The 20,439-nt window shown below is 37.1% G+C and overlaps 1 protein-coding gene across 1 annotated transcript; it reads left to right on the forward strand.

Annotated features, from left to right (window-relative positions):
- Window positions 1-11,568: 11,568 nt before the first annotated feature.
- On the forward strand, window positions 11,569-20,188 carry LOC136677871 (GTPase IMAP family member 8-like). Its single transcript, XM_066655566.1, has 5 exons — window positions 11,569-11,615; window positions 12,806-12,856; window positions 13,252-13,887; window positions 16,172-16,849; window positions 18,240-20,188. Exons 1-5 carry the CDS (start codon window positions 11,600-11,602, stop codon window positions 20,186-20,188), a joined length of 3,330 nt encoding a protein of 1,109 aa, XP_066511663.1. The 5' UTR covers window positions 11,569-11,599.
- The last annotated feature ends 251 nt before the right edge of the window (window positions 20,189-20,439 follow it).

Below are 20,439 nucleotides of genomic sequence, written 5' to 3' on the forward strand. Positions count from 1 at the left end.
TTTGCTGTGGAAGAATACCCGATTTTTATGGAAATACAGGTGATGAATGCACAGGCAAGTAAGCCCAGGTGAGCCACTTATATGAAATAAATTCCCAAATTCAGATAAATGTTACTAGTAATATTCTAAACAACTTTAAGTATATGTGCACCTTGAACAAAGCAGGAATTATTTGCATGGTGGAAATTAATGGTTGATGGACTATTCTCAGTCCAACAGTGACACTAAGGGGTTTAAATCTCCATCAGTACTGCTGTGTCTGATCTACTTGTATCAGCACAACACACCACCATGGGAGTGTCACGGCAGCACTGAGAATGACCAACCACCCAAATAAGGTGCTCTGTGGTGGTCCTAAAAAACGGGGGGGAAATGGGGAAACAATGTATGCAGAGCAACAGATGGACTATACGCTGTAACTGTAGAACTACACAGTATTCCATTATCGTGAGAAGACAGAGAGTGCAGAATGGGTTTATATAGATTTTAGGTGTACAAACAAGTTTTAAAGCATTTTAGTGTAACCTATAATTGTAACTCAAAATTCAAACATTATCATGCCCTTTTTCATTTTATGGTAAATTCTGTGATTTTATTAAACATAAATTAACCTAAAATTAAGAAGTTTGAAACAGTTCATTTTTAGAGTTCTTTTTTTTTTTTTAATAAATAAAATGACAAAGGTATTTTTTAAATACTACACAACAGTTACCATAAAAATGACAAAAGAGTGGGAGAATGTTTGAATTATTAATTACAATTATATGTTACACACACACAAAGTTATAAAACATATTAGTATACCAAATAATTTGGATAATTACCATATATTTACCTTTACATGACTTCAACAATACAGGCAGCACCCTCTTGATTCTGGAGGTTAACGTTGTATTAGCTGACCTTCAGTTCCAAACATCCATTTCTGTCTATTAAGCTTTACAACGAAAAGCTAAAAAGTTCATTCATTCATTCATTAACTCAAACTTAACTTCTTAGTATGGCCTTGGAAGATGAGTCTACCATACCAAGAATGACCAACCACGAGCCCTCTGCCAAGTCAGGGGTTCTTTTAGCAGTTGAGGGTCTCCTGCAAGATGTAGAAAAAATGCAAAAAAGTGGTGATGAGACATAGTAGTTTAACATTCTAAAATAAATATTTTTTTAAATACTGAACAAAAACATTGTGCTAACAGAATTATCATTAGTTTACACAATGCACTTAATATAAAAAAAACTGCTGGCACTCTTTATCTAACCTCAAAATACAAATACTGATAGAAGCCTAGAAAAATAAATTATTAGAAAAGACGCTGTAGATAAAAAGCTTTTAAACTCCTGGTTTGAAACTATTGGTTCTGGTATGCGTTTATGATAAATGCATGTATAATGCATGATAAGCTCATGATAAACATGAGCTAAACTTAAATGATAAATGGAGAGGTAAATTTTAAAACCTTATCCAAACAGTTCGACTGATATCTTAACTCATTTAAATTAACACTCTTAAAAAGAGTCATACCATAGTTCCTAGCGATAAGTGATATGGCTGTAGAATGCACTGTGTTCAGTATCAGAATTCAATGGTTATATTTAAAGAAGGCTTAGCTACAACTACAGTTCCCTAACTGTAAAAGCGGAAAGCTGGCAAGCAGTAACGGACTGTAATTCCACTATAATTTACAGAAACGAATATTTACACAAAAATAAACCTGACTAAATAAAACTGACAAATACTTAACTTACGTATTCAGTTTACTGATTTCGCCGTCATGGAAGGGACTAAAGCAAGGAATACATTGGGTATATAGCTAGCTCCAAAATGCATAGTAGTTCATTACAATAGCTAAATAAACGCAGCTATGTCACTCAACCTAGCTAGCCACATACTTCTCAGATTATCATCAGTAAGGTTAGCCAACTTGTCGATAAATAAACGACAAGTCAGGCATGCCCATTAACTTACATTCTGTACTTTATTTAATTTACATTGAAATTAATGTAGGTACGTCTGAGTACCTCAGGTATGACACTGAAGTCAAGCCAGCCTCCACTTGGAAAAGCTTGGTCAAGCCAGCCCCCACTTAGATTTGGTGAAACGTCGTATTCTGAACATTACGGTAATAGCGTGCAGAGGAACAAATTTCTAAATAAAAGCCAAAAGTCAATGACAGGAAATGTATGTAATAATAAATAATTTTCTAAACAAATAATAAATGGATAAACAACAAATATTTGCTATTTTGTGGAAATGATGAAGATTTTAGGACATGACTCTCAAGTCACTCTGATGTGCCATTTAAAAAAAAAGGCCCTTTGTGTAGTCCTATGTCTGTAAATTTATTTCCAAATTTAAATAATTATTAAAAAGAAACCTTTAGTTTGCACAGAACAATTTCACTTCATAATCATAGTACAACACCTGATTATGTCACTCAATTAATATAAAGTCATTCTGATGTGTCATTTCAAAATAAAGGCCCTTTGAATTGTCCCATTTCTGTAAATTTAATTTCAAATGTAAATAATTATTAAAAAGAAACCTTTAGTTTGCACAGAACAATTTCACTTCATAATCATAGTACCACACCTGATTATGTCACTCACTTAATATGAAGTCATTTTGATTTATCATTCCAAAATGAAGGCCCTTTGAATTATCCCATTTCTGTAAATTTAATTTCAAATTTAAATAATTATTAAAAGGAAACCTTTAGTTTGCACAGAACAATTTCACTTCATAATCATAATACCACATGTGATTATGTCACTCACTGAATATCAAGTCATTCTGATGTGTCATTTCAAAATAAAAGCCCATTGAATTGTCCCATTTCTGTACGTTTATTTCCAAATTTAAATAATTATTAAAAGGAAACCTTTAGTTTGCACAGAACAATTTCACTTCATAATCATAGTACCACATCTGATTATGTCACTCACTTAATATGAAGTCATTCTGATGTGTCATTTCAAAATAAAAGCCCATTGAATTGTCCCATTTCTGTAAATTTATTTCCAAATTTAAACAATTATTAAAAGGAAACCTTTAGTTTGCACAGAACAATTTCACTTCATAATCATAGTACCACACCTGATTATGTCACTCACTTAATATGAAGTCATTCTGATGTGTCATTTCAAAATAAAAGCTCTTTGAATTGTCCCATTTCTGTAAATTTAATTCCAAAATTTAGATCATTATTAAAAAGAAACCTTTAGATTGCACAGAACAATTTCACTTTATAGTCATAGTACCACACCTGATTATGTCCCTCACTTCATATGAAGTCATTCTGATGTGTCATTTCAAAATAAAAGCCCATTGAATTGTCCCATTTCTGTAAATTTATTTCCAAATTTAAATAATTATTAAAAGGAAACCTTTAGTTTGCACAGAACAATTTCACTTCATAATCATAGTACCACACCTGATTATGTCCCTCACTTCATATGAAGTCATTCTGATGTGTCATTTCAAAATAAAAGCTCTTTGAATTGTCCCATTTCTGTAAATTTAATTCAAAAATTTAGATCATTATTAAAAAGAAACCTTTAGTTTGCACAGAACAATTTCACTTCATAATCATAGTACCACACCTGATTATGTCACTCATTAAATATCAAGTCATTCTGATATGTCATTTCAAAATAAAGGCCCTTTGAATTGTCCCATTTCTGTAAATTTAATTTCAAATTTACATAATTATTAAAAGGAAACCTTTAGTTTGCACAGATTAATTTCACTTCATAATCATAGTACCACACCTGATTATGTCACTCACTGAATATGAAGTGTTTCTGGTGTGCCATTTTAAAAAAGAACTATTGTAAATGATCACATTTCAGCTATATTCACTCCGGATGTTGGAATTGTTATTAAAAGGAATCCTCCAGTTTGCACACACCACTTTCACTTTATAATGAAAGTACACCCCCTAAATATATGTCTCTCACTTAATATCAAGTCATTCTTGTGTGCCATTTCAGATTAGGACCACTGTAATAAATCAGATTTTAATTATATTCACTGTAGATGTTGAGATTGTTAATAAAAGGAATCCTCCAGTTTGTAAACACTACTTTCACTTCATAATGATAGTACAGCACATGCAAGCATCAATCATTTAATGTCATACTATTGTAGTGTGTCTAATTTGTTCATCCACTCATTACATCCAGATCACATTACTGATATATGTGCTCCCAATGTGCTCTATTATGCTAACGAAGCAAGTCCAATATGCTGCTGTAAAGGTTCTGACTTGATGGAAAACAATGGATTACATTACACCTGAACGTCAGTCACTGAACTGGTTATTGGTAAGACTACATTATATATTTTAGGAATGTTTTTTAAATTGGCTTTATGGTCATGTTCCTATTTTACCTTAGTGAAATGATTGTACACTCTTAAAAATAAAGCTGCTGTCAGAGGTTCACAGTCACGCCCTCGTCCTGTCATGCCCGTTTTCCTCGCCATGTGCTCTCTCAGCACATGGCTCTGTCTGTTGCTGTCCTTGTCTCCGCCCATGTCCCGCCTTTGTTCCGCCTCCTTGTCCGCTGTCCTCATTATCTGTCTCAGGTGTGTCTCGTTTGTATTTGTTTAAATGTCATTTTTTTTGCTGTTTCCCAGTCAAGTCATGTCATTTCGTTTTGTGTTGTTAACTTCCTAGTCAAGACGTTTCGTTTAGTTTCCCAGTCGTGTTGTTTCTTCCTTTTTCATAGTCATGTGGTGTTGTTTCTCTCCCACTTCAAGCCAGGTTGTTTTTGTTTCCTAGTCGTTTCATTTTGTTTCCAAAGTCATGTCGGTGTGTGTAATTCTCATTTGTAGTCATGTCATTTCGTTTTTCTCCCCAAGCCTTGTCATTTCTTTCCTCCAAGTATCGTTGTTTTGCCTCCAGTGTATCCGTGTCTTGTTTCTTAGTTCGGTCTGTCTCTGTCGTTTTCCTCAATTCATTTCATATGTCTAGTTGTTTCCGTAGTTGCCAGTCTTTGTTTTGTTGTATCTTTTGTTTCATTAAAATTACTGTGTTTTAGCAAGTGCGTCCGCCTCCGTCAGTCCGCCCCGCTAATCGTGACATTCACTGAGTGACGCCATAGGAGAAGTACTATTGGTTCCATGAAGAACCATCTTTCGGAATATTTTAAATGTGTAAAAAAAGCCACAGTAACGGGTGCAGAAGCGGCTGGAGCCACAGTCACGGGTGCCGAAGCGGCCGGAACCACAGTCACGGGTGCCGAAGCGGCCGGAGCCACAGTCACGGGTGCAGAAGCGGCCGGAACCACAGTCACGGGTGCAGAAGCGGCCGGAGCCACAGTCACGGGTGCAGAAGCGGCCGGAGCCACAGTCACGGGTGCAGAAGCGGCCGGAGCCACAGTCACGGGTCCAGGAGCGGCTGGTGCCACCTTCACGGAGACAGGAGCGGCTAGTGCCGCCTTCACAGAGACAGGAGCGGCGGGTGCCGCTTTCACAGAGACAGGAGCGGCGGGTGCCGCCTTCATGGAGACCTCCAGATGTGGCAAGAGGCTTGCAAGCTTCTCCTGGAGATCAGGAGGGAGTGCAGCGACGTCCTTGGGAGCAGAGGGCCCTGCGACGACGTCCACGGAGACAGGAGGCCCTGCGACGATGTCCACGGAGACAGGAGGCCCTGCGACGACATCCACGGAGACAGGAGGCCCTGCGACGACGTCCACGGAGGCAGGGGGCCCTGCAACGACGTCCTGTACTGGAACTGTTAAGGGTTTAGGGGGTCTGATGGGAGAACTCTTGAGGGATTTCTTTAACCATGGATCCCCCAGAGGTGCGCCCCTGTTAGCCTCACTTCCCTTGTCCTGAAGTCGGAGGCTAACAGCCCCCACCCTTAACCCCCCCCAAAAAATTTCCCCGGACCTGAAGGGGTAATCCACCAGCAAGGGGGTGACTCCAGCACGCTTCTAACGCCAGTTCCTTCGATTCACACTGGAGTAATCACTCGGTACATGAGTCGACTACTCTTGAAGGCGCTGAGGAATCGCGTCGTGCATGAGCTGGAACCGGCTACTCCATTCCGAAGCCGCCTTTAAAACATACCCCACAGGATCTCTGGGGCCTATACGGAATGGTGTCCGGCGAATAGCACACCTCGCAAAAGGATTGTCTGTGTTAGCTGTGTCCTTATAGTGATTGGTCATTCTGTCATGATTAGCGGGGCGGACACACTTGCTAAAGCATAGTAATTTTAATGAAACAAAAGATATAACATAACAAAGATATCAAACAAAGACATATGAAATGAATTGAGGAAAATGACAGAGACAGACCGAACTAAGAAACAAGACACGGATACACTGGAGGCAAAACAACGATACTTGGAGGAAAGAAATGACAAGGCTTGGGGAGAAAAACGAAATGACATGACTACAAATGAGAATTACACACACCGACATGACTTTGGAAACAAAATGAAACGACTAGGAAACAAAAACAACCTGGCTTGAAGTGGGAGAGAAACAACACCACATGACTATGAAAAAGGAAGAAACAACACGACTGGGAAACTAAACGAAACGTCTTGACTAGGAAGTTAACAACACAAAACGAAATGACATGACTTGACTGGGAAACAGCAAAAAAAAATGACATTTAAACAAATACAAACGAGACACACCTGAGACAGATAATGAGGACAGCGGAAAAGGAGGCGGAACAAAGGCGGGACATGGGCGGAGACAAGGACAGCAACAGACAGAGCCATGTGCTGAGAGAGCACATGGCGAGGAAAACGGGCATGACAGGACGAGGGCGTGACTGTGAACCTCTGACAGCAGCTTTATTTTTAAGAGTGTACAATCATTTCACTAAGGTAAAATAGGAACAAGACCATAAAGCCAATTTAAAAAACATTCCTAAAATATATAATGTAGTCTTACCAATAACCAGTTCAGTGACTGACGTTCAGGTGTAATGTAATCCATTGTTTTCCATCAAGTCAGAACCTTTACAGCAGCATATTGGACTTGCTTCGTTAGCATAATAGAGCACATTGGGAGCACATATATCAGTAATGTGATCTGGATGTAATGAGTGGATGAACAAATTAGACACACTACAATAGTATGACATTAAATGATTGATGCTTGCATGTGCTGTACTATCATTATGAAGTGAAAGTAGTGTTTACAAACTGGAGAAATTCCTTTTATTAACAATCTCAACATCTACAGTGAATATAATTAAAATCTGATTTATTACAGTGGTCCTAATCTGAAATGGCACACAAGAATGACTTGATATTAAGTGAGAGACATATATTTAGGGGGTGTACTTTCATTATAAAGTGAAAGTGGTGTGTGCAAACTGGAGGATTCCTTTTAATAACAATTCCAACATCCGGAGTGAATATAGCTGAAATGTGATCATTTACAATAGTTCTTTTTTAAAATGGCACACCAGAAACACTTCATATTCAGTGAGTGACATAATCAGGTGTGGTACTATGATTATGAAGTGAAATTAATCTGTGCAAACTAAAGGTTTCCTTTTAATAATTATGTAAATTTGAAATTAAATTTACAGAAATGGGACAATTCAAAGGGCCTTTATTTTGAAATGACATATCAGAATGACTTGATATTTAATGAGTGACATAATCAGGTGTGGTACTATGATTATGAAGTGAAATTGTTCTGTGCAAACTAAAGGTTTCTTTTTAATAATGATCTAAATTTTTGAATTAAATTTACAGAAATGGGACAATTCAAAGAGCTTTTATTTTGAAATGACACATCAGAATGACTTCATATGAAGTGAGGGACATAATCAGGTGTGGTACTATGATTATGAAGTGAAATTGGTCTGTGCAAACTAAAGGTTTCTTTTTAATAACGATCTAAATTTTTGAATTAAATTTACAGAAATGGGACAATTCAAAGAGCTTTTATTTTGAAATTACACATCAGAATGACTTCATATGAAGTGAGTGACATAATCAGGTGTGGTACTATGATTATGAAGTGAAATTGTTCTGTGCAAACTAAAGGTTTCTTTTTAATAATGATCTAAATTTTTGAATTAAATTTACAGAAATGGGACAATTCAAAGAGCTTTTATTCTGACATGACACATCAGAATGACTTCATATGAAGTGAGTGACATAATCAGGTGTGGTACTATGATTATGAAGTGAAATTGTTCTGTGCAAACTAAAGGTTTCTTTTTAATAATTATTTAAATTTGAAATTAAATTTACAGAAATGGGACAATTCAAAGGGCCTTTATTTTGAAATGACACATCAGAATGACTTCATATTACATGAGTGACATAATCAGGTGTGGTACTATGATTATGAAGTGAAATTGTTCTGTGCAAACTAAAGGTTTCCTTTTAATAATTATTTAAATTTGGAAATAAATTTACAGAAATGGGACAATTCAAAGGGCTTTTATTTTGAAATGACACATCAGAATGACTTCATATTACATGAGTGACATAATCAGGTGTTGTACTATGACTATGAAGTGAAATTGTTCTGTGCAATCTAAAGGTTTCTTTTTAATAATGATCTAAATTTTGGAATTAAATTTACAGAAATGGGACAATTCAAAGAGCTTTTATTTTGAAATGACACATCAGAATGACTTCATATTCAGTGAGTGACATAATCAGGTGTGGTACTATGATTATGAAGTGAAATTGTTCTGTGCAAACTAAAGGTTTCCTTTTAATAATTATTTAAATTTGGAAATAAATTTACAGAAATGGGACAATTCAATGGGCTTTTATTTTGAAATGACACATCAGAATGACTTCATATTACATGAGTGACATAATCAGGTGTTGTACTATGACTATGAAGTGAAATTGTTCTGTGCAATCTAAAGGTTTCTTTTTAATAATGATCTAAATTTTGGAATTAAATTTACAGAAATGGGACAATTCAAAGAGCTTTTATTTTGAAATGACACATCAGAATGACTTCATATTCAGTGAGTGACATAATCAGGTGTGGTACTATGATTATGAAGTGAAATTGTTCTGTGCAAACTAAAGGTTTCCTATTAGTACGTATTTAAATTTGAAATTAATTTTACAGACATGGGACAATTCAAAGGGCCTTTATTTTGGAATGATAAATCAGAATGATTTCATATTTAGTGAGTGACATAATCAGGTGTGGTACTATGATTATGAAGTGAAATTGTTCTGTGCAAACTAAAGGTTTCTTTTTAATAATTATTTACATTTGAAATTAAATTTACAGAAATGGGACAATTCAAAGGGCCTTTATTTTGAAATGACACATCAGAATGACTTTATATTAATTGAGTGACATAATCAGGTGTTGTACTATGATTATGAAGTGAAATTGTTCTGTGCAAACTAAAGGTTTCTTTTTAATAATTATTTAAATTTGGAAATAAATTTACAGACATAGGACTACACAAAGGGCCTTTTTTTTAAATGGCACATCAGAGTGACTTGAGAGTCATGTCCTAAAATCTTCATCATTTCCACAAAATAGCAAATATTTGTTGTTTATCCATTTATTATTTGTTTAGAAAATTATCATTACATACATTTCCTGTCATTGACTTTTGGCTTTTATTTAGAAATTTGTTCCTCTGCACGCTATTACCGTAATGTTCAGAATACGACGTTCCACCAAATCTAAGTGGGGGCTGGCTTGACCAAGCTTTTCCAAGTGGAGGCTGGCTTGACTAAGCTTGCTAAGATGCACACCTTTGCTAAATAGTATTAGAGAATTAAAGCGCTTTAAAACAAGTGAACAGCACCGTATTTCTATCAAAAAACGAGACTTAAGTTGATCATTAAAGCTTCTACACCGAGAACACTTCACAAGTTGCAAATAAATGTAAATTTTTCTCACCTTTATGACCGTGTACAGTATACCGCTGAAATTATTTTTATATAATTGCTCTCCGTAAGCTGCCCTCATCTTTAAATTTGGACGTGAGCGCGTGACATTTTCACCTCAGACCTCCAGCTCCACTGGTTCAACAACGGAAAACTATGAAGATGCAGCGAAACGAGACGAGTCATTGGATAAATGCTGGGCTTTGTCCCGCCCATTGGACGCTCAGCGTCTCTGGGGGTCTATGGGGCAGTGGGCTGGCCTTGGCTGGCCCAGACGCTCAGCTTCTGCATGATGATTGGATGATCTGTCTGAGGCTGAATCCCTTTTTGATTGACAGCGAAATGAGCGAATCAGCGATCCTTTGGTGTAAAGATCCGTGGAAGCATTACATTTTCATTCTGTTCTGAGTTGAACCAGACTTTCTTAAACCTCTTAGCGGCATTTTCTTTGTTAAAAACCACTAGCGACAAATCGAGCTTCTATTTCTGGTGGGTTTTTTGTAGCTGCTTGTGTTTGGAGACTGACTTCTATCACTCTTTCTGACTTCTATCGCAGTTTCTAGCGGGTGCTGCTGAGCCCCTCCACCGTCACAAAGCACTCACAGGCGGACACACTTCACATGGGCCAAGGCCGTTTAAGCAGCCTAGCTCTGCTGGCCATTGAGAGGACACTAGTCAAGTCCCTGGAAAAGACGCCTTGTTGGTACGACAGGGTCACAGATCATTTTCTTGAAAAGGAACGGAGGGTAGAATTTACGTATAAATAAAACGACACATTTTATGATGTAGGCCGAAATTGAGCTTCCCCTCCTTGAAAGACCAGCATCCGCCATTGATATATATATATATATATATATCGACAACATATATATGTCCATTGACATGATAAATGTCCGTGGACATGTCCATTAATGGAAAGGAGCTGCTTTAAATATTTATTTAAATAGTGGACCATTTCTATAGTGTTACTTAAGGGTTTACACATTTAAACGGATTATAATCCAATACTGTGCTGAGTACAAAACAAACAATACAGTCCTATAATTCTGTAATCAAATTAAAATAATGATTGTAGACATGAGAGACTTAATGGATTTCATAAGTTTGCAGTTCACCCCATAATCAAATTACCAAAAATATATAATTAAACTATCAGGAGTGCTACGTATTTCGTTTTCATTCTTCATTCATCGCAGAGGGTCGCAGAGGGTCCAGAGCCTGGAATCATTGGGCGCAAGGCGGGAATACACTCTGGAGGGAGCGCCAGTTCTTCACAGGGCAACACAGACACGGACACTTTCGAGTCGCCAATTCACCTACCAACTTGTGTTTTTGGACTGTGGGAGGAAACCCACGCGGACACCACACCAACAGTCGCCCGGGGCGGGAATCAAACTCACAACCTCCAGGTCCCTGGAGCTGCGTGACCGCGACACTACCTGCTGCGCCACCGTGCCGCATTATTTCGTTTTCACTGAAACCTAATATTTTAAACTATATATCTAGTAGAGGGTACCTAGTTCTGTTGGAGAGAAACTATGCCCTTTTTTCAAATCACAAAGGCTGCTTTTCCTACATTCGCCTTCCCACAAAACACAGATCACCCACTTGCTGGCCTCCGGCAGTTAGAGTAAGAGAGCAGGCGAGTACTAGCCCCTCCTCTTTTAATGTGTGACTGTAGGGGGACTATTTTTTCAGAGAGAAGGTTTCTATTTTGATTTCAGCTCTTCGATGAAGGTGAAATGGCGTCGGGTTACGGTAAGCACACACTGTAAAACCAAATTAAAACAGGCATTTTGAGCTTAAATGTGTCACAGTAGTCTGTACAGAGTTAGATAAAACAGGTCCTAATCTTAGTGTGTGGTAAACTGATATGAAACTGTTCTCCCTGCAGAGGTCTGCGGTGAAACATACAAATTATAATCTGTTTTTGAATTAGATGTTGGTCAAACGTAATGAACGTAAATTTTCATGTATCAAACTAAAGAAACGAAGAGTTTGAAGCGGACAAAATGGCTCAAAAGCGTGACTTTTTATTAACCTAATCATAACCGTTACTTCGCTCCCTGCGCTTGTGTGGTAGGCGGGATTTAGGTCTTAACTCCAATTGGTTGCTGACTTTGGAGTGACAGCTCCAGTACGCAATAGCGGTCGGTTTATAGACTCTTTGGGTGTAAGGCAGGAACACACCTTGGACAAGGCCCAGTCTATCACAAATGGCAAACCGATTTAACATTAATTCGTCTCACCGTATTTACATCCCAGATACATTCCTCTAATCACACATTGACTAGTCAGAATGACAGTTAGAGATATCACTAGTAATTAAATAGTTAATTTAATAAAGTTAATTTTTACTTTACATTAATTAGACTATTGATTTCAAAATTCCAATTCCCACTACACAGCAAATTCTCCAGTGTTAAATCAACACTATTAGTGTTAAATTATTACACTAACAGTGTTAATTTAACACTAGTAGTGTTGATTTAACAGTGGTGAATTTGCTGTGTAGTAACAATTAATTGTTGATTTCAAAAATTTAATTAATAAAATGTAATACGTTTAATTGTACTAGAAATAATTTCATATTTGATAACAAAAATGAAATTTTTACTATTAAAAAATAAACCCTTGATATCAGAAATTCAATGTTCACTAGTGGAAATTGAGTTCTTGTTGGTAAAATCTTTTGTTTACTAGTAATAATTTAATTTTCACATGTCTAAATTAAATCCTTGATATTAAGAATTAAATTTACACATGAAAATACAATTCTTGCTAGTAAAAATGTAATTGTTATTAGTAAATGTGTTAGTGGTGTTTGTTGTAATGTTTGTTGCGCTTTATTCTACAACATAATAATGAATGTGCAGAAAATAATGTGTAGTCTCTTCAACGAAACTGCATTTCGTTGCTTTCAATTCTATTCTATTCTTTTGTCACAGATCCTTCAAGCCCCCGGAGGAGGAGGAGTGTAGACAGTCTTCCTCCTACTAGTAAGTTACACAGCATCCACATTTTCTGGAATAAATTCTGTATGGCTTTCCTTGTTTTAAGTGAAGACTCTCTGTTGTTCAGAACCAAATCCTATAAGTGTTTATTTTTGATTCTGAATGTACTATAAACATAAATAACAGAGCAGGGTCTCTCCAGGTTAGTGGACGTGCTGAAAGCTAAAATGCTGCATAAAACAATACACAATTCAGTAGATAAAAATTTTGACTTTTTATTCATTGGAACTCAAAGTTTCTTATTAATAGTAATTTAGACAACGGTTTATGTTTAAAATAATGCTTTTGAATTACAATTATATAATTACACAAACAACACTTTAAGATGTACTTAAACATAATAGTAATACATTAATATATATTCCCTTTTCATTACACAGTGAGGATTATGCTGCTGGGGAAGAATTACCAGGAGAACAGAAGAGTGGGAAATTTCATCCTGGGAAAAAACGTGTTTGATACTGATGTCATTTGGCCACAACAGTATTGTCAGAAAGCCAGAGAAATAGTGGAAAGAAAATACATCGACCTCATCATTGCATCTCATTTATTTCATAATCCACTGTCTGTGAATGAACTGATTGGGCGAATGAGAGAGTGCATGTTTCTGTGTGATCCTGGACCTCATGTTATAGTGCTGGTCATACAGCCAGAAGACTTCACAGATGTAGACGATAAAAGGCTGGATTTCATTTTTCGTTCTTTATCTGAGGACCCACAAAAATACACCATAGTGATGAAAACACAAATTCCACAGAGAGCTTGGTGGGTCACCACAGTGCAAAAAAGTGTTTCTAAAGAAGTTATTGCAGAACGCGGCAGATTCCAGTTTGACTTTAACAGTGGATGCAGTCATTCCACTCTTCTGATGAACATGGAGAAGATTTTGGAAGAGAACAGAGGGGATTATCTTAAGATGGAGAAATTTGTGTTGGCTCCAACTGAAGTACAACACCACGAAGAGTCAACAGCACAGAAAAAGTCTGAACTCAAAAGTCCAAAACTCAAGGATAAATGTAAATATTTTATTTCCATACTTACGAAAATCGTTATAATCAACGGAATATCAGAATGTCCATTATCAGTAACTGTGTTTGATTATCAGTCTCTTAAGATGGGTTTAGTTACTGACTTTAATATTTCTAATGTAAGATGAGGATTTGAGTGTATTTTCCAGAAAATCATTCCTTGTGGTAAAAATAATCTGAGGGTGAGGGTGAGTAATATTTTAAATTGTACTAAATTTCTAAATTCTAACTCACCAGAGAATATACAATTATATACAAACATTTAGGGGCCTCAGTTGAATTTGGAAGTAGAAAGGTAAGAACAAACTTGTTACTCAAATGTACCTATATCTAAATGTAAGGTAAAATGACTTTATAAAGAAAAAATAAATTAAATAGTACTGGGCGGCAAGGTGGTGCAGCAGGTAGTGTCGCAGTCACACAGCTCCAGGGACCTGGAGGTTGTGGGTGACTGTCTGTGAGGAGTTTGGTGTGTTCTCCGTGTCCGCATGGGTTTCCTCCAGGTGCTCCGGTTTCCTCCCACAGTCTAAAAACACACGTTGGTAGGTGGATTGGCAACTCAAATGTGTCCATAGGTGTGAGTGAATGTGTGTGTTGGCCTGTGAGGGACTGGCCCTCCTCCAGGGTGTATTTCTGCCTTCCGCCCAATGATTCCAGGTAGGCTCTGGACCCACCGGGACCCTGAACTGGATAAGCGGTTACAGATAATGAATGAATAATATTGGCTGCATCTGCAAATGATCCAGTTGTACAAGGGTTGTTTAAAGATCTAGGTACAGATATGAAACAATATGAAATTCATCTGATATCTATTTTTCTATGTGATTTTTTTAATTTATGTAAAATTTGTTCTTGTAATTCGCTTTTCAACATCCTGAAAAAAACAACAACATACATTTTTTCTTTGCCTTATAAATTATAATGTATGGCTCTAATCAGAAAATCTCTTCCCTCTGAGATCCTTCTTCAGATTCTGGAGCAGGTAAAAAATCCCCCTGGCTGAGTCTGGGCTGTAGGGTGGAGGACTAATGTCCTGCAGTCCACAGTCTCACACAACGCCAGGCTCAGGTTTCCACGACACACTGGTGTTACTCAATGGTTTAGTTTTCATAGCAATATTTCCATGAGATATGTGCCAAAATGTCAAAGGTTGCTTTATTGCACCAACATCAGGCCAGTTAAGAGTGTTATCGCCTGCCTGAGTGGTGGGGGCAATGCTACACCTACCCTCCAAACTCACTTTTAGGGAAGTAAAATAAATAGAAGAAATATCCCGTCAAAACAACAGTTATAGTACATGTGCATAGATCTCTGCGTACACTTCTGTATGACACAAACATTTGTACAACACTTGAGGTGTCACATAAATTTCAAGACACAAATTTTATAAAATATTAATTAGCTTTCTGCAAAGGCAGAAAAATGGCTAGTGGGGTAGAACTGCATATACACTTTAAATAAATGTAATTTTGATTACATATAGTTCATTATTATTTTGTACTGTTTTTGTAAAAAGCCCTGCTCCTAAACCTGACTCATGGTGCATCTGCATCCTATTAATTTCAATAGAGAAAGCTGCTGCACACTGTGCAAGACGTGTTTTGGTGTGGCGTGAGCACCCTTGTCAAACTGAAAATGTTCATTGGAGTTCAACTTTATGGAAATTTATGTGCACTGTGTCTAGAGTCAGGGTATGTGAGCATCCCAATCAAAGCCACATACAGCTAAGTCATGCGCACGCTCGTATGCAGTGAGCAGAGAGATATGGGGCAGGAAAATAGTGTGAAATAAAGCACAAATGGACATGTCCAGTCACAGATTTTAGTTTAGCACACAGTAAGAAATCTGCCCATATCTCCCACATCCTGCACTGGCCTCCGGTTACAAAACGCATTAAATATAAAATCCTTCTGTTTGACATTTGAGACTTTACATGACTTTACCTCTACCTGTCTGTCCTCTCTTCTACGTCCCTATATGCCTCTGCACAAACTCTGGTCTTCTGACAATTCCTAGGCACAGGCTTGTTTTCTCTGGGTAGCAGGTCTTGCAGCGTTGCTGCCCCTACAATTTGGAACTCCTTACCCTCTTCCATCCGCATTTTCTCCTCTCTTTCCATCTTCAAATCATTGCTTAAATCCTATCTTTTCTCAGTAGACATTCTCTCTTTCTGATTTTCTTTATTGTTCAGTTGTAAAGCATCCTTGGGCTTGTGAAAGGCATTTCACATGTAACTTACTGCAATTTATTATTATTGTTGTTTCTCTTTCAGTGTCTCAGAGGTTGAACTTGGTGTTGTGTGGCAGTGATGATGAGCTGAAGTCTTCCGTATCAGATCTAATACTGGGGCAGAGCCAGCGCTGTCCAGAGCCCAACTCAAAGTGTGTGAGGAGAGACAGAAAAGTGTCTGGACGCTCAGTCACTCTTGTGGAGATGCCATCTCTCTACAACACCCATCTCTTAGAAGGGGAATTGATGAACGAGGCTCTTCACTGTTTCTCTCTCTGTGATCCAGGAGTCCATGCTTTCCTCTTCGCTGTTCTAACTGGGCCTCTTTCTGATGAAGTTAAAAGAGAAATAGAGATGATACAGAAAACCTTCTGCTCCAAAGTCAAGGATCATTTAATAATTATTTTTACAATTCAGCAAGATATTAGTAGCTCCCTGTCAGAGTTTATAGAACACAACACAGACACAAAGAAACTATTAGAAATTTGTGATCACAGACATATTTTAGTGGAAACAAAGACAGGGAAACCTCTAGAGCAGGCGAATGAAGAACTGCTGGACCAAATTATAAATGAGATAGAATCACAGCCGTATTCTTTAAAAATGTTTGTGAAAGCTCTAGAGAAACAAGTCAGACATGAAGTTGAAGATGAGTATAAAGAAGAGCTGCTCAAAAAGGAGAAGACAATCCAGGAACTAAAGGAGAAGATCCTGTCAGAAGGTAAGTTCTTTGATTTGTCAGAAAATGTCTCACATGCATTTTAATCGTCAAATGGGTTAGAGAAGTAATGGTTTTGATTCCGTGAGTAAGTTTTCTGAATGATACATTAATACACCATTTGGTCAGACCAGAGAAAAATCTAAAGAGAGGAAATATTGAAAAAGAGTGATTAATAAATTTTATTGTCACGTCTTATGTGAAAAAAAAAATAACACAGGACGTGACAAATGCATGCTCTTTCATTTTTTTGCCTGAACATGAATATACTGTGTACAGCATCTACAAAAGTTAAAAATAGTCGATTAAGCATTAGTAGATTACACGTGCTATTTTATTATAATTTGGGTGGCTCAGTCATTAAATATTGTTTTGGAGACTGTTAAGAAACTGAATTTCAGCTGGACTTGTACTCGAATGGTCTGCTGATTATTTGAAAAGAGGCTTTCTCTTTCTCTCTCTGTAATCACAACAGGAGAATTCCGGAAAAAAATAAAGAAGGGTTTCATTTGTTTACACTTACACACTAACTAAGTACAGAAATATTACACCACACCGCTTCGGCCAACTGATCCTCAAACTGTACCATTTTGATTTACCACTAGTCCATGTTGATCAGATCAAGTATTGTTTGGGTTTCAAGACCATAGCTACAAGATCACAAAATAAATTTCTGATAAGTAAGAAGTTGCTAGACCATGCAGTGATTTATATGTGAAAAGGAGCAGATTAAACTGAATGCGTGGTGAGAGAAGTGACCAGGGTAACTAATATAGAACAAGAGTGATGTGGGCAGATTTTCTAGAATGTAAGAGAATTCTAGCAGCAGGGTTTTGGGTGAGTGGATGTATTAGTGAGCGTTTCTTTTATTTAATCCACAATAATCAAGACATAAAATAATGAACAAGAATTTCAGCATAATATCTGGTTAACATGAGCCTAGCAAGTCTAGCAATGTTTCAGAGGTGGAAGAAGGCATTTATAACCAGTATCTTGATGTGAGGTTTTAAGGAGTCTAAGAGTACAACAAAGTCCCTAACTATAGATGAGGGTTTGACCATGGCAGATTAAATCAAAAGTTTAGAAATGGATATGTGGCCGATAGAAGTGATTTAAATTTTACATTAATAATTTATGATGACGTGCAACATTAAGCACTGTAGCCAACTATGCCACCCTTGGAATTGCACCCAGAGAATTTTAATAATTTAGACACATAGGTTTGATCCGTACCAAAAAGACAGTGAGATTAGGATTTCCAATGAATACACCAATTTATTAAATGAACATTAACAATAAAAAAAATAAGAGAAAGAGAGAGAAAAGAGCAAGGGCAAGAGCAACCCTTATTCTGTCACAGGTACAACCAGCCTAAAATGTATTCTAATTTCAGGTGAAGAAGATCCACAGGATTCTAGCTGCTTAAGAATAGTGTTGATTGGAAAGACAGGAAATGGAAAGAGTGCAACAGGAAACACCATCCTGGGAAGAAAGGCATTTGTATCTAAAGCCAGTATGAATTCTGTGACTAAGATTTGTAAAAAAGCAGTTGGTGAAGTTCAGGGGAAGTCAGTTTCTATTGTTGACACTCCAGGACTCTTCGACACCACGCTGTCTAATGAAGAAATACAACAGGAAATAGTGAAGTGCGTCTCACTGTCTGCACCTGGGCCCCACGCCTTCATCATTGTACTGAGTGTCGGAAGAATCACCAAAGAAGAATTAGACACTTTAGATTTGCTAAAAAGGATCTTTGGTCCAAAGGCTGCAATGTTCAGCATAGTAGTGTTCACCAGAGGAGATGACCTGGAAGATCAGACAATACACCAGTACGTAGAGGAATGTACCACTGAACAAGTCAAGAAGCTGCTCAGAGACTGTGGAAATAGGTACCTAGTGTTTAATAACAATGACAAAAATGACTGCACCCAAGTTTCTGAGCTTTTAAAACTGATAGAAACAATGATAAATTCAAACAAAAGTCAATACTTCACAAACAGCATGTTCCAAGAGGCAGAAATGTCCATCAAAAAGAAAATAGAACAGATTCTGAAAGAAAAAGAACAAGAGATTGAAGCTGAAAAGGAGGAATTAAACACCACATACAGGAGAGAAATGGAGGAGATGCAGAAAAGACTACAGGAAGAAAAAGAAAAGGCTGGTGAAGAAAAACTAGAAATGCAGAGAAAATTCACAGAAAAGATGGAAAATCTCAAAAAAGAGTTTGAAGAGAAAGATGAACTAGAGAAGAACAAACGGGAGTTAGACGACAGGAGAAGGTCAGAAGAAGTAAAAATGCAAATGGAGAAATGGCAGAACAGAATTAATGAGTTGGAAAGAGAGAATAGGAGGCAGCGAGCTGATTTTGAAAAACAGCAAAGTGACAGAGATGAAGAGGATAAAAAGAGAGAAGAGCGATACAAACAAGAAAAAGAAAACCTCAGAAATCAACAAAACCGAACCATGGAAGAACTGAGAAAGAGACAAGACAAAGAGCTTAAAAAGAGAGATTTAGAAGAGGACAAAAGGAGACAAGTGGAAGAGTATGAAAGGCGTATTTGGGAGAGAACAATAAAAGAGTCTGAACATGAGAAGAAAGAGATACAAGAGGAACTCAAACAAAAACAGAGGGAATGGGAAGAAGAAAAGAAAAGACAAGTGAAAACACTAGAGGAAGAGGACAGACTTAGAAAACAGAGGCACACAGAAGAGCTGAGAGCAAAACAAGAAGAACAAGACCGAATGAGAGAGGAATTTTTCCAGAAAATGGAAAAAGAGAGAAGTCGTAGAGAGGAGGAACAACGACAGTGTAGAGAAGCACAGAGAAAAGAGAGTGAGCTAAAAGATAGAGAGTATGAAGAACAGAAACGACTAATGGAAGAACAGATGAAAGAGCAATATGAGAAACAGGAAAAGATGAGGAAGGAAGAGTGGGAGAAAAGAAAACATGAGGATGATGAGAGAAGAGAAGAAGAAAGACGAAGAGAAATGAAACTTAGAGAGGAGTTAGAGAGGGAGATTAAGGAAAGAGAGAGCGAATACGCTGTTAGAAAAGAGAGAGAAGAGAAGGAACGTCAGGACATGATCAAGAAGCATAACCAGGAAATGAAAGAAATGAAAAATAAATTTGAAAATGAAGCCAGGAAGCAGGCAGAGCTGCAAAACGAGTTCAATTATAACAAAAATAAATATATCTATGAGCTGATTACAGAATATAAAAAACAGTATGAACTCCTGGAGAATCTTTTTACAAGCGCTAAAGGAGATTATATGAAATTACAAGAAGAATATGAAAAACTAAAACGTGAGTTTGAATCAAAATCAAAATGTGTTATTCTTTGAGACGTAAATGAGAACATGTTTAACCTGATCATTATGAATGATGTTTCTTCAAAGACAGTGAGATGTTTGTAAAATTAAGTGGAAAATATATTTACTAAAAGATTCCCCAGTATTTGTTGCGTCTGTAGAGTACAGTTCATTAACACAGTCATTTCAGCTTTTCCCTGAGCTTAGTGACAATCCTGCTGACACAAAACACTATTAAAAGACTTTACAATAGAATTTTATTCCTGGCCCTAATACAATAACTT

The sequence above is a fragment of the Hoplias malabaricus genome, chromosome 2 (assembly GCF_029633855.1).
Source record: "Hoplias malabaricus isolate fHopMal1 chromosome 2, fHopMal1.hap1, whole genome shotgun sequence".
In the NCBI taxonomy this organism is placed as follows: Eukaryota; Metazoa; Chordata; class Actinopteri; order Characiformes; family Erythrinidae; genus Hoplias; species Hoplias malabaricus.

Excerpts from the sequence above, each read along its gene's own strand:
- LOC136677871 (XM_066655566.1), top strand. Across the intron at positions 12,857-13,251 it reads AGACAGTCTTCCTCCTACTA|TGAGGATTATGCTGCTGGGG; the intron begins GTAAGTTACACA and ends TTCATTACACAG. Across the intron at positions 13,888-16,171 it reads TCCAAAACTCAAGGATAAAT|TGTCTCAGAGGTTGAACTTG; the intron begins GTAAATATTTTA and ends TTTCTCTTTCAG.